Source organism: Delphinapterus leucas, chromosome 2 (assembly GCF_059928025.1).
Source record: "Delphinapterus leucas isolate spDelLeu-1000000601 "Yukka" chromosome 2, BTC_Dleu_Yukka2, whole genome shotgun sequence".
NCBI lineage: Eukaryota > Metazoa > Chordata > Mammalia > Artiodactyla > Monodontidae > Delphinapterus > Delphinapterus leucas.
In genome coordinates, this window is record NC_143130.1 from 12,394,582 (window position 1) to 12,410,118 (window position 15,537).

General features: G+C 42.9%; 1 protein-coding gene across 1 annotated transcript; it reads right to left on the reverse strand.

The window, feature by feature from the left end:
- Positions 1 to 2,192: 2,192 nt before the first annotated feature.
- Positions 2,193 to 3,295, reverse strand: LOC111177953 (cytochrome c oxidase subunit 6C). The gene has a single exon (XM_022580206.2). It carries the CDS (start codon positions 3,241 to 3,243, stop codon positions 3,016 to 3,018), a length of 228 nt encoding a protein of 75 aa, XP_022435914.1. The 5' UTR covers positions 3,244 to 3,295; the 3' UTR covers positions 2,193 to 3,015.
- Between the last annotated feature and the right edge of the window lie 12,242 nt (positions 3,296 to 15,537).

Consider the following 15,537-nt stretch of genomic DNA (forward strand, 5'->3'; position numbering starts at 1 on the left):
AGCTGTGTTCTGTCAGGGCCCCTCTGCGACTTTTTACGAGCTGACTGGTTTTGATGTCCCCAACTCCTGGTTGCTGCTTCCTGTGTTAGGGTCTTATCTTTCAAGTGGCCCAGGAATCCAGCATCTGGCTGGGATCACAGTGATGGGGCCCAGCCGGGATGATCACTGAGACGGGGGCAAACCTGGTGCTGATGAAAACAGCCTTCTTGCCTCTGCCGGGCTGGCTCTGCCATTTCTGCTGCGGCAGTAGTTTCACTGCCAAGATCTTCACTGGAAGATCGATCTGGGATGTTTGATCCAGGATACATAACTGACCAGGGACGCTGGGGCCTTGCTTGCCTCCTATCATTGGAATGCTCCTTGTTTTTAGGCCTCTTCATGGACAGGGTTAGGAAATTATTACTTTTTTAAGATAAAATGAGTTTTATATGATTACATACTTGAATTTCCAACTCAGATCGAAAACTATAGGCTTTTTATGTCACCTTATCTATCATCCATTGGTTTCTCCTTTCTTCCACACCGAAAATCCCAGTTCCCAATGACACTAACATAATTGCTCATCTGCCAACACTATGATATGAAAATAGCTTAATTTTTTCTTTGGCAGTTCTTTTTGTCCTAGGTAATAGCCCATTATGGAGAGACAGTCAGATTACCATGTTTTAAAATTACTTACAATTGTTCCTCTCCCTATGGCAATGCCACTAACATGATAGAGAGTTAGGTTCATTGTTTCACTTTATTCTTATTTGGGGACTGATTTTTTTTAATTTAATTTTGTTTCCTAATTATGGAAAATATTTTCATGGTTTCTGACACCAATCTACAAAGGAAAGTTTATTTGGAGAAGTTGCCATCTTTGGTAGATGAAAGTAGCATACTGCACACAGTCCTCCCCACTGTTATATAGCCTGGAGGTCATTTCGTGCTGGCAGTGGAGACAGTCTTCATTCCGGTTTTTAATTGGACCGTACTCGTCGTGCGGCTGCATCATAGCTTATGCAACCGTCACCTGACTGATGTGCATTTAGATTGTTTCCAGTCTTTTGCTTTTACAAAGGCGCTGCAGTGAAAATCCTTGTACATTCTCTTTTTCTTATTTTTGCCAATACAGCCTTAGGGTCAATTCCTAGAAGTCAAATTGCTGGGTCAAAGGATAAACGTACGGTTTCTGGTAGATATCACCAAATTGCCCCGTACGGGGTTGTGCTGTTTTGTATTCCCCAACTGTTTCTCCACAGTCTCACCGACAGAGTATGTTACTGCATTTTTGGACTTTGCCAATCTCAGAGGTGAGAAATACTATCTCAGTGAAGTTGCTAATTTGCTAATGTCATTTTTTTTTACCACTGAAATTAGAATAAAGAGGTAAGAAATGTTTCGTCTAGATAATATTCTCTTTAGTTTAGCATTATAGTCATCACAGGTACAAGGGCTACATCCAGGCTTCACTAGCCTGTGGCTACAATATTAAGTCTCATTAACTTTTAATGCCCAAATTATAATAATTTGAGGTTCCCTAAATATACCTTAAAAGGGACATAGCTATCCTTATGTCTCCCAGTTGTTCTGGGGAGTCTCCAAAGGGGACCTTGAAGGCAGCCACCAACCAGCCTCTTTGCTGCAGTCACCAAGCTGGCTGCCGGCCTGTTCCCGCCTCTGCCATGCAGCTCCTGCCGGTGCAGGGTCCGGGGGCGCGATGATGCATCAGTGGTGGCTGCTGTGAGGACACCAGTGCTGACCACTTCCCCTCCCCTACCCCACCTGACCACGAGACAGTGCTAGGACACCGGAAGAGGCTGGTGGAAGGGCTGCCCCCAACACTGTGCTGGACTATCTCCTGACCCCTCCCCTAACTTCTACTATTCTCCTAAAGTATCTCCAGAAGACCTCAGTCTGCTTTTGGCCGCTGATTCTTGTCCAGAATCTTATGGAGATTTTCACGAAAAGGGATCCTTCCTTGGATGGTTCAAACTCCATCCAGGAGGCCTTCCTCTACTCTATAACGCAAACGCATACGTGCATATGGATGACGCAAGCAGATACGGAAACATGGGTTAGAGCATCATCTCCATTCACAGCATCTGGTCAGCCCCAAACGTCCTGTCCCACAGGCACCTCCACGCATCTCACGAGCACATGGCAGAATACACAAGTAGCTGGCTCTGGCTTATAACAGGAAGGCAGGAATTACTGATTGAAAACCAACTTACATCAGTTTAAAAGGCAAAACAACTGACAAAGTGGACAAAATTACTGGAAAGTACATTTAAATACAGATCACTCTGAAGTGCACCAACATTAACAATTACGAATACTAGTGATTCAGGGCTTCCCTGGTGGCGCAGTGGTTGAGAGTCAGCCTGCCGATGCAGGGGACGCGGGTTCGTGCCCGGGGACGCGGGTTCGTGCCCCGGTCCGCGAGGATCCCATGTGCCGCGGAGCGGCTGGGCCTGTGAGCCATGGATGCTGAGCCTGCGTGTCCGGAGCCTGTGCTCCGCAACGGGAGAGGCCACAACAGTGAGAGGCCCGCGTAACGGAAAAAAAAAAAAAAAAAAAAGAATACTAGCGATTCAAAAGTTTCATTTTGATCAATATTCTTTCAGAGATTTACTTAGAACCAGAGAGGAAATTTTAAATTCATGGAAAACACTGTTAAGCAAGCAGAATTAGGAAAAACATGCCGCACTTGGGAAACAATTTTCTTAAAAAATACATGAAATTCACAGGACTCGTAAACATTATGAATCTCAACCAAACACTCCTACATTTTTCAGAAACAAATCACGGTAAGTGAAAAAAATGCTTAAAGGCCCATAAAGGGTTGCTAGAAATTTTTTGTTTGCATTTACTATTTACTGCTGTTTTTTTTTTTTGTTGTTGTTGTTAATCGTTTATTTATCATGAGAAACTATTCCTTAGTCCAGATATTAGTAGTCCATAGTTCAGGAACACAGGTAAGTGACAAACTTCCATGGAGCTCAACCCAAAGAAATTCTTTATATTCCAAAATCACTTTGCACTCTGAAAGATACCAGCCTTCCTCATCTCCTCAAAATCTTTTACGGAATCATAATTTCTGTAGAAATCTGCATATGTCTTCTTTCTTGGTTCAGCCACAGCAAACTTATAGAAAGCTGCAACGCCCAAGGAGACAACGAATGCTCCAACAATATGAAATCGCAGACGCTTGGCCAGAAGGCCACGCATCTGAGGTTTTGTCAAAGAACTGGAAGCCATGGTAGTTCTTCTCCTTGACAGCTCAACAACGACGTCCTTGGAGAAATCTGCTGTTTTTTTTTCTTTTACTATTTTTACTGCTCCATCTTCTACAATTGGTTATTCGGCGTCATAAGCTATCATGTATTTGGTTTTAGGTCGGAGCCACTTTTGTTAAGTGCAGACCACTGAGGGGGTCCCTGGGTTCCTGGTGGCTTCCTGTCTATGGCAAAACAATGTGACTTTTTGTGCAGACATTCTGGAAGCATCGCTGAACTGAGACTGAACCATGGTCTAGGTTTCACTGAATCCACTGAAGTCATTTTGGAGGTGGTTTGGTCACCATGTCACCACGCGTCATGGTGACAGGGGCCCCTCAGGCTGCCCTTGCCCATCCCACCTGCTTGTGGATTGCCCGAGGGTCTCTGGCCCGGGAAGGAGACCCCAGGGAGCAGCTCTGCCCCTGCAGTCATTCCCATCCTGGAACCTCGCTTTAGCCTAGGATCTGGGGATGACACATGTCTTAGGCTCAGTGGAAATGGTCACCCCAGGGCCTCTCAAAGGGGCTCATCCTTCCACTCCTGACTCAGACCCCGGGCCCAGGTGAGGTAGGCTCCATTCCTGCTGAGGATGTTTCTGCTCCATTGCACCTCATCTTGGTGACTCTCCTCAGTGCCTACCCCCTGTGCAGGTCACCCTGCCCCTTGCCATTTCCGTCCCCCTCTTCTTACATCGTTTGGGGTACCCATAGGGACAAGGATGAGGCCAGAGAGGCACCTAGATGTGAAATTTCAGCATCGGCTGCCTCTTGGGGTCTGCAGGTGAGTGTCTCCTGGCTAGTGCGGGCCCTCTCCCACCTTGTACAGCCTTGGCTCTGCTGCAGGTCTCGGCCCCAATCGGGCGCCGGGGAGATGGGTGGGTCTGAGGCGATGTAGGATGGCCACCCACTTAACGTGGAACGCTGCTGAAGGCGGAGCACAGTTTTTGCAGCGCTCAGAGACTCCTGGTCCTGACTGTGGCCTTGAAAAGTCCTCAAGTCCATTCCTCTGCCTGAAATCAGGATTGTACCTGAACTGTTGTACAAATTTAACATTGTAGAGAAGCCACCTAACCCAATTTCCACCGGTGAAGACCGCCTAGGGAAGAGGCTGGCGTGAGGACTCAGGAACCTCGGGTGTCGCTATCGGCATGAGCTACTTCAGTCTCTCTGGGATTCAGTCTGTTTAACGGTAAAATGCACAGGGGTTGGACCCAGCACCTTTTCATTCTCTTCTCTCTGTGGCATTTTATGGTGTTTGGAGTCTGTTACTCTGGGAACAGTCAGTCCTGATAATAGGATGTTATCTGTAGGCAAAGCTCATTGAAGGCTGTGGCCGGCGTCCAGGGAGAGCACAGGTGTCCCAGGCTCTCCGCCAGCACTCGCCCCGGCAGTTGGTTTCTTATCATTAGTCCCTGGCAATGGAGATTGGAGGGGGAGTGCTGGTGACCCCCAGAAGCACGCCAGGAATAGGCATCAAGTCCAGTTCTGAAGTTAACGATGCACTAAGAGATTTCACGAACACCAAGAGCTTCCTCAACACTTGAGATGCCTCCAGCGACTCCAAGAGCTGGCAATCGGTGAAGATGGTGATCCCGAGCAAAGCAGTGCCCGAGGCTGAAATCAATCTAGCAGCAGTGCTTATGGAGTAATGTGTAGAATATAGATGCTTTTAATTGCTAATTGTTCTTGAGACACCTACCAAGGTTTTTTTTTTTTTTTTTTTTAATGTGGCCTAAATGTTCTCCTCACAGGCACAGTGAAGGAATTACAGTTTATTCACAGGATGACATGTTGCTGATTGAAGTACAAAGAAGGGTAATCAAGGTTAGTTTTGTTTTTTTCATCTGGCTTTTAACATTTACAAAGAAAATGATTTCAAGGGGTACGCGCTAGAAAGAAACAAGCTCTAAACAGTTACCAATCAGTCAAATACTCGGATTACTAAGAATATCACGCTCCACCCTCATCTTACCACCCCTCCCCCATAATCAGCATCTAAATGCAACAGGAATTACTCTTTTGTTCATCACTCTCAGGGGAGACTCCAGGACCCAGGCTTGGGTAGCTTCATTGAGAAAAACGTCCCTCCCTGGCCCAGGCAGGGAGGCAGCCTTGCAGGATGCCCCCAGTTCAGATGAAATGAGCAGAAGTCTCTTTGTCTCCCATCCCTGTTCCCCAGAACTAGACTTGGGGGCCCCTCTATAGTGAGTTTTAATATGGGAGAAAGGTCAGCAAGTATGAGGACAGGAAATTGGACCGATATGGACGGCAAGCCTGCAGAATACCGGTTCTTTGATGAATTCCTCTCTTGCTGGTCTATTGAGAAAATGGCCTTTTCCTGGAGTCCTGAGGCTCCAGTGATGTCTCACGGGGCACCTTACAATGTCAGTGGGTTGACAGACCTGGGAAACTCAAGGTCACTGGTGATATAATGTGTTCAGATTGTCCTTGCATCATGGGGGATAGATAATGCTGTTTACGGCCTATGCCAGGGCAGAATCAAGCCATGATAACCCTTGAGAAACATCCTTGGGCTATTCCTACGGACAGGCTTTCTTAAACCCCTCAGAGCAATGGTGAGCTCCAACATACAGGAAGAAGCCCTCCAGAGTCATCAACCAGCCTTCAGACTGAGGTCTATACCTTTTTAAGGCATGAGTGCCTATGGGTCACATTTTTTTTGAATTGATAGTTCAATTTTATTTATTTATTTATATTTTTGGCTGTGTTGGGTCTTCGTTTCTGTGCGAGGGCTCTCTCTAGTTGCGGCGAGCGGGGGCTACTCTTCATCGCAGTGCGCGGGCCTCTCGCTGTCGTGGCCTCTCGTTGCGGAGCACAGGCTGCAGACACGCAGGCTCAGTAGTTGTGGCTCACGGGCCCAGTTGCTCCGTGGCATGTGGGGTCTTCCCAGAACAGGGCTCGAACCCATGTCCTCTGCATTGGCAGGCAGATTCTCAACCACTGCGCCACCAGGGAAGCCCTATGGGTCACATTTTAAACTCAGTTTTTTAGTCAAGCCTAACTTCATGATTCAGAACAAGATGTGTACGCAGGTGGCAATGGGACCTGTCTGCTCCACCCTTTCCTAAGTCCAATTCTAGCCAACGGAACTATTAAGATCCTTCCATCGCTCCAAAGGAAACCATGGTTCAGAGGAACATACACGAACCAAGAAGAAAGTCAGAGAGCAGCAAGAAGGAGCTACAAAAAGCAGCCCTGCATCCTCGGCTTCGCTGCTGTTTTTTATTCTAATTACTTGTTTCCAAATGTAACTAACCTCTGTCATTTCCCTGGGATGTAGTCGTGCTTCTGGTTCACTGTCTTGGTTGGGGTGCGCTGGGGGGCACAGTGTGAGGCTTCTGCTTGAACCTTTGTATCACGATTGTCCTTGCTCCACAGATGGGGTCCTGCCGGCTGGGAGGTATACGCGTCCTAAGTACCCGGGGGCCGGCTAACTGACCTATGGGCTCAGTGATCCCCTAGTGAATGAATCTGGGCCAGGCCCACGTGCTCTGTGTATCCCACTGTGACCACGGTGCTTTTGGGGTCCCTGGAATCAGTGACAGCTCAGATACCGTATCCAACAGACCTCAAAGTTAGAGGTTTTCTTCTCTCCAGTGTACAGTGACTACAGCACAGGGCTCTGTGTCCCTTTGGGGAAAGATTAGGGGAATTAGTACCACCTTAAAGACTTAAAGGATACGGGGTGGCGTCCCCAGTTCATCTCCACTTAACACACCATATTGGAAAGAACAGACGGCCACTGTGTATTCAGACCCTATGTCATTCTTCTTTGGTTCCTCTTCTGCCACACAGGTCTCCTCAGTTTCTAAAGAACACACCCCTCCACGTAACCTTTACAGTGTGCAGTTCCTGCTGCCTGGAATAGCTTCCCTCATCTCCAGGTCTTTCCATGGTACCTTCTTAGTGAGGCATCCCTGATCACCCTATCTAAAACTGTAACCCACCCATCGTGTCCTATCCTCTTTCCAGACTTAATTTTTCTCCATAGCACTTAGCACCACCTGAAATTTTATTGTATTTATTAACTGATTCTGTTGCCAGTCTCCCCTACTAGAATGGATGCTCCAAATGAGGACAGGGCTGAGATATCGTGCTGTTGACAGCTGGGTCTCTGGTACCTAGGAAAGAGCCCAGCATAGGGCAGGTACCCCTTAAATATTTGTTAAATAAATGACTGAATGGATGAGTGATGTTGGCTTAACCCCCCTCCACCCCCAGGCGACCCAGCCTTTTCTGAATGCTTCCTGTCTCACTTCCTATCAGAGTCCCACCTCCACTGCCCACAACATGCCTTGACCATTTCTCTTAGGTCCTGCAGGCCAAGCAATGTAATTGGAAACAGGAGTGTTTCATGCAGGTTCTATTTTTGTTTTGTCTTGAACTGGAGTGACCTCCAAAGAATCTTAATTTTTCATACTGACCAGAGTAAAAGCCGAATGATTCTTGTTTTTTTTCTTTTGCGGTACACAGGCCTCTCACTGCTGTGGCCTCTCCTGTTGCGGAGCACAGGCTCCGGACGCGCAGGCTCAGCGACCATGGCTCACGGGCCCAGCCGCTCCGCGGCATGGGGGATCTTCCCGGACCGGGGCACGAACCCGTGTCCCCTGCATCGGCAGGCGGACTCTCAACCACTGCGCCACCAGGGAAGCCCCGAATGATTCTTTTAATATCCCAATGAAATTATTTTGTTAGAGATTTGCTTAATGTTTTCACATCTATTTTCTTGGGTGAAATTGGTTTATAGATCTCCTTCTTTTGTGTTATCCTCTACCTTGGATGGGATTTGATGTTCATTGTTACGTTATTTTACCAAGTATTAAATTGACTTTCTCTCCCCCTTCCCTCATCCCACCAACCCAGGAACTATGTCATGGCACAGGAATTACTGGAGGTTTGAAAGAACTCGCTCATGAAACTCTCCAGGCCCAGAGTCATTTTTGTAGGTAACTATGAATAATTTCTAGTCCTCTATGCACATTAGTCTATTTGGGTATTACAGATTTTATTATAGTAATTTTGATCACTTAATATTTTCTGCAAAAATCATACACTTCTCCCATCTTTTTCAGTTGAGCTCTATAAGAGCATGTGTTAACAATTTTTAAATTTCCTGTATCTGTTTTTATACCCTGCATTTCATATCTAAGTTTAGTTCAGATATTCTTTTCTTCTAGATTAACTACTAGAAGTTTGTTTTATACTGTTGTTTTTCAGAGACCCATTTCTTTGATGTTTTACTCTTACTATATTTCTCTCCTAATTCATTAATATCTCCTTTTTAATTTGTCATTTCTTTATTCTATTTTCCTTAAGAACACCTTATTCTTTTTTTCTAACTTCTTTAAATGAATCTTTAACTTCCTTTATTTTCACTTATAAATAAAAAAAGCATTTAAGGCTATGAATATAGTATTAAAAACACCCTATAATTTTTTATATGTAGTGTTACTTCCTAAAAGTCATGTAATAAAGAACCTGTCTGGTCTTTGTCCTGGGTTCCTGGGATGGAGCCTCTAAACAGTTGGAAATTCCCGAGGGATGTCTGAGTCTTTGTTATCCATAATGCGCACCGGACTATACCTGAGTTTATACTAAGGAGGTGACTCAGGTGGGAGCTGCTCTTGCTGGAAAGACCAACCATGTGATTAGAGGATTTCAGCTTTGAGCCACGAGGTATCAGCCAGCCCAACCTCCTGACCTCCAGGTAGGGAAGGGGGAATAGAGACTGAGTTCAGTCACGTGAGCAATGCAATCAATCATGCTAGGTAATGAAACCCTAATAAAAACTCTGAATGCTGAGGCTTGGGTGAGCCTCCTGGTGGCTGTGCCGGGACGGTGGTGCATCCTGGCTCCACAGGGAGAGGGCGCCAAAGCTCTGTGTTGGGACCTCACCCTATGTGTCTCTTCACTGACTGGTCTTGATTTGTATCGTTTAGAGTAAAACTGTAATAATAAGCATAGCACTTTCCTGAGTTCTGTGAGTCATTCTAGTGAATTACTGAAGCTGAGGGGGTCGTAAGAGCACTGCTGGATTGTAGCCAGTTGGTCAGAAGTGGCCTAGGGACCCTCAAAATGTGCCTGGCATCTGACACGAGGGCAGTCTTGCTGGGGATCATGCCCCAAACCTGTGGAGAGGGTGCAACTCTGGATGGTTTGTGTCAGAATGGCACTGCAGCACTGCAGTCTATATGTTATTTAATATTTTATTTTTTAATACAAGTATATAATTCAATCTCTTTGCTATAGTCATTTGACATTCCTTCTAGATCTTAAGATATAATTCAAAACAATTATGGGGTGTTTTGTTTTTTGCTTGCTGTTGTTGTGAACAAAGAGAAGCAGAGGTGCTCCAATCCACCCATACATAATCCAGTGATCACTTCATCAGTCATAACTCTCTGTAGTTATTCAAACAAGTCACGGTTTCAACTTCTTTCTGACTATATCTCCTTTATTTTTTACACTGTGTGTATGTGTGCTGATTTGATGGTAGGCATGAGGTTCCTGGATATGAGGTTAATCTATAAGGTTGTTAATTCAATAAAAAATGATTGAGGTTCTCTCCTGTGGCCAAAGAAAGACATGCCTGGAGAGCAGATGAAAACCATTTTCTATTAAATGGCTATTATCCCTCTCCATGCATCACTCGGTGCTTCAGTGTTGAGAACGCTCACACAGTACTTGGTTGGAGTGAGTGGCAGAGGCCTCCGGAAGGCAGGGTAGACTAGTGCAGCAATCGATGCTTCTGTTTTTTAGGAAAGGTCCTTCTTAAAAGAAAATACAGTCAGTGGAAATGTAACGATGTGGCAAACACGCCTGAAATTAGGCAAATCGCCTTGAGAAAGAGTGCTCCAAAGGTAGGCAATGAATGGGGTGAAGAATCCTGTCTGATTAGTCATTATTTTCTGAATGGGTCTTTCCCACCCTCTTAGTCTGGGAGATTATATCTGAGATGCTATGAGAACCCAGGAGCCTGAATCATAGTCGCTGACAATTAGAGCAACTTCAATTTCTCTAAGCTGTGAGAGGTGCAAAGAAAAAGAAAAGGAGCAGAGACAAGCAGAGTGGGCCCTCTGAAACAGAAAAACAAAAATGGAAATCAACATCTAATATCAAGGAAAAATGGCCACCATATAAATATACAACTATTCTTCCTGGAATTCTTTCTTTTCTAGAATAAATACAATTCCTCAAACTGTTATACAGGGATTAAAAAATAAAATATTAGAACCCAACTGACAGGCTAATGAAACTGGCACCAGGGATTCATTTTTTAACCCACACCATAACATCCAGCAAATGGAATCTGTGGTCCTTAATAATGATTTATATTTTTTATAATATGATAATAACCAGCTATTAATGGTGATTTACATTTTTGCAACATGATCTCAACTGCCTGTAATGTAATGAATATATTTTAAAACCCACAAAAGTTTAGGAGCCAGAATACAGCACATAAGTTGTATTCAGAGCCAGTATCCAGCACAAAATATCTTGATTCATCACATACCACAAGAGGAGTTAAAAGGGCTTTGGCGTAGTAAGGTAGATAGCTAGGGGGAAGCAGCCGCAAGGCACAGGGATATTAGCTCGGTGCTTTGTGACAGCCTGGAGGGGTGGGATAGGGAGAGTGGGAGGGAGGGAGACGCAAGAGGGAAGACATATGGGAACATATGTATATGTATAACTGATTCACTTTATTATAAAGCAGAAACTAACACACAATTGTAAAGCAATTATACCCCAATAAAGATGTTTAAAAAAAAAAAAAAAAAAAAAGGGCTTTGGCTGGAACCTCCTTCTTCCAGTAATTCACCAAAATTATAGGCATAAGAGAAAGAGAAGAGGAACCTGTTATATGTTCTCTAGGCCTTTAGAAAGCCTGGAGTTGTTACTTTGGCCACGTACATGCGAATTTGCCAGAAAGGTGATGCTGCAGATGTCGAGGGAAGGGCACGGTTAAAAACGCATGCCCCACCACTGCTCCCATCGGCATGCCTTTGGTGTCGTTGAAAACCAACAAGGGCAAGATTTTTGCCGAGAGAATCAATGTACATTCTGAGCACATTAAGCACTCCCAGACCTGAGACAGCTTTTCCGAAACACGTGAAGGAGAATGACCAGAAAAAGAAGGAAGATAGAGACAAAGGCACCTGCATTCAACTGAAGCCCAGCCTGCTCCACCCAGAGAAGCCCACTTTATGAGAACCAGCAGAAAGGCGTCTGAGCTGCTGGAACCTGTTCCCTAGGAATTTATGAGAAAAACATTTAAAAAGGCTATTAGGTATCAAGGAAATCACAATATAAATTCCTCTGTTAAAGACCACCTGTTACATATTTCTATGTTCTATAAGGCCAGTATATACATCTGAAATGTGAAATGCTTCAAATACAAAGCACGGATGACTGTGCTTCTGCAGAAAACAACCAGAAAACTGAACATAATACACACAGCAACTACCTGAAAGTACTGGAGAGTAAAAAGAAGCAAATGACCTCCAGTGAAGAATGCAAGCTCTGCTTGAAGAAGGCACAAGGGAGCCACAGCAGCTGGTCTCATCTGCCCAGATTTTAGCCTCGGGCTAAGGGAAGCCTGTGGTGCACTCAGGGGTGGTGGTGGGGTCAGGGTGGGCGGTGTCATGGCAACACTAGAAAATATGTTGATAGTATATCGTATAAATATGACAGTGAAAATACACATATCAAAATTTGTGAGATGTAGGCAAAATAGGGTATACAGGAAAATTTAGAATTTTAAATGCCTATGTGGGAAAAGAAAAAAAGGTCTAAAACTCAATGATCTAAGCTTCTACTTTAAGAAACTACAAAAAGAATAAATTATACCCAAAGAAGAATAAAGAGTAGAAATCAATAAAACTGAAAACAGAAAATAACAGAGAAAATCAGTAAACCCCAAACCTACCCTTTGAAATAAATCCAAGAAAACTAAAGAACTTCTAGCTAGAGTGATCAAGAAAATGGAAGACACAAATTCCCAGTATTAGGAATGAAAGAAGGAGCCTCACCACATGCCCTTCAGACACTAAAAGGATAATAAGAGACTATTATGAACAATCTAATGCCTACAAATGTGACAATCTAGATGAAATAAACACACTCCTTAAAAGAAACAATTTACCAAAACTGGCTTAAGAAAACTTGACAGACCTATATAAATTAAGGAACTTGAATCCACAATTAAGAACCTCCCCACGTAGAAAACTTCAGATCCAGATGGCTTCACTGGTAAATTCCATCAAACATTTAAGGAAGAAATAATACCAGTCTGAAAAAAACTTTTTCAGAAAATAGAAGAGGGAGCATTTCCCAGCTCATTTTATGATGCTAACATTACCTTGATTACAAAATCAAAGACATCACAAGGGAAATGCGGAGCAATATCACTCATGAACAGAGATGCAAAAATTCTCAACAAAATATTAGAAAATAAAACCCAACAGGATTCAAAAAGGATACTACTATACATCATGTTCAAGTAAGGTTCATCTCAGAACGCAAGGTTGGTTTAACATTAGAAAATCAACCAATGTAATTCACCACATTAATAAAATATAGGAGAACCACATAATTATTTCAATAGATGCAGAAAAAAATCTGATAAAAATCAACACTCATGATAAAATCTCTCAACAACTAGGAATAGGAGTCTTCCTCATCTGATTAATGTCATCTATGAAAAATCTACAGCTAACATTATATTCAATGGTGAAAGACTTCATGTTTTCTGTCTAAAATTAGAAACAAGGCAAAGCAAAAATACCCACTCTCACTATGTTGATTTAACTTTGTACTGTAAGGCCCAGGTAGTGAATAAAGCAGGAAAAAGAAATAAAAGGCAGATTGGAAAGGAAGAAGTAAAACTGTCTTATTTGTTGACAATATGATTGTGAATGCAGAAAACACTAGGGAATTCAGAGAAAAGCTAAGAAAGTCAATTTAGCAAGGTTGCAGTATACGAGGTCAAAATACAAAAGCTAATTGTATTTCTATATAACACCAAGAAACAATTTAAACAACTCAATTTATAATAGCATTAAGAAAATTAAAATACTTTGGGATAAATTTAACAAAATAAGAATCACACACTTAAAGCTAAAAAATATTTAAAGAAAAATTAAAGAAGACTTAAATAAATGGAGCGATATACCAGGCTCATGGACTGGGGGACCAAACGTTATTATGATGTCAATCTCCCCTAACTGATCTAATATAATTCAAGATAATTTAAAAATTTATATGGAAATGCAAAAGAACCAGCATAGCCAAAACAATTTTGAAGAACAAAGCTGGAAACCCATATTGATCTGATTTTATGACTTGCTATAAAGCAATTATTAATCAACATAATGCCATAAGGATAGACATATCAATGGAACAGAGGGTCCAGAAATAGACCCACACTTATATGGTAAATTAATTTTTGTAAAAATGTCAAGGACGTTCAAGGAAGTCTTCAACAAATGGTGCTGGGGCAACTGGCCATCTGTAGGGGAAAAATAGAGGAAGTGTTGACAAGGATGTGGAGCAACTGGATGTTCATTTGTTGCTGTTGGGAATACAAAATAGAACAGCCACTTTGGAAAACATACACAGTACCTTATGAAGTTAAATATATATTTCACTCCCAGAGAAATCAAAACGTAAGTCTACACAGCAGTGTGTATGTAAATGTTCATAGCAGCACTATTTGTAACAGCCAAAAGTGGAAGCAACCCAAATGTCTGTTAGTTGGTGAATAGATAAATTGTTTACCCATGGATAGACTATGGTATACTGCTCAGCAACAAAAAGGAAAAAATCACAATATAACATGGATGAATCTTAAAACTGTTAGGCCAAGTGAAACGCTTCAAATACAGATGGATGCATGCTATATATTTCCATTTATATAGAAGGCTAGACAAGGCAATGCTCTAGTGACAGAAATACCAGTAGTTGGCTGGGGTCAGGGTGGGGGAGGGATTAATTAATTTTAGGGTAAGGGAATTGTTCTGTATCTTGATTGTGGTAGAGGTTACATGATTGTTTGAAATTATTAACATTCAGCAAATTTTTCACTTAAAGTAACTGTATGTAAATAATTTAAAATATAGGAGTTCTTGATTCTGATTGTGGGTCACAGACATTATAATAATGAAAGAAGGACTGGCCGTGTTGTCTAGAGACCTGTGTTGTAGGCTTGACTTGGCTTCTTAAGCATTATCTGATTTGGAATAATTCACTCAACCTTCCTGAGCTTCCACTCCAAATACAAAATAGCAAAAAAACATACTGTCTTTGTCTTTCCCACAGGGACATTTGTGAGGGCAAAGTTAAAAGCCTTCGGATACTAAAACTGTGAGCTATTATCCAGGAGCAATGGATAGCTAGCAGCATACCAGCACTCCCATCCGGGACAACGAGAGCTAGGCAAAATACAGAAATTATTTATTAATTTATAAATATGTATTACATTTATTAATTTATAAATTATTAAGTAATTACAAATTATTATCTCTGTAGACAACAGAAAGGTTCTGAGGTAACAAGAAATAAAGGGGCTAAGATTCCTGTACTAGTTTTCTATTGCTGCTGTGAACAACCAACCACAAACTGGGTGGCTTAAGACAACACATTTATTACCTTGCGGTTACATGGAAGTCTGAAAAGAGTCTCACTGGGATAAAGAACATGTCGGCAGGGCTGTGTTCCTTTCTGAGGCTCTAGGGGAGAATCCATTTTCTTGTCTTTTCCAGCTCCTAGAAGCTATTCACATTCTTGGGCTCATGGTCCTACCTACTTCCATCTTCAAAGCCAGCAATGTGGCATCTCTCCGACCCTTCTTCCATCATCACATCTCTCCCTGACCCCAGCCAGGAAAGGTTTACTTCTAAAGACTCATGTGATTAGAATGGACCCATCCAGAGAATCCAGGATAATCTATCTCCCCGTATCAAGGTCTTTAATTCATTCACATCTGCAAAGACCCTTTTACCATGAAAGTAATGTATTTACAGGTCTGGGGATTAGGATATGGACATCTCTGGGGAGCCATTATTCTGTCTGCCACAACTCCAGAGAGGGAAGAACCCCACAGAGCTCCTTTTATCCTGGGATCATTTGCCAATTCTAAACTCTGCCAAGAGCCTGAGAATTTAGGCTTTGTACCCACAAAGGGCATCTACTAGGGGACACAGAAATGAGCAGAGCATTTATAACAGAGACTTGGGGACCCTAAGTAAATGGCT

Coding starts and splice junctions, on each gene's coding strand:
- LOC111177953 (XM_022580206.2), bottom strand. CDS start 3,243: ATGGCTTCCAGTTCTTTGACAAAACCTCAGATGCGTGGCCTTCTGGCC.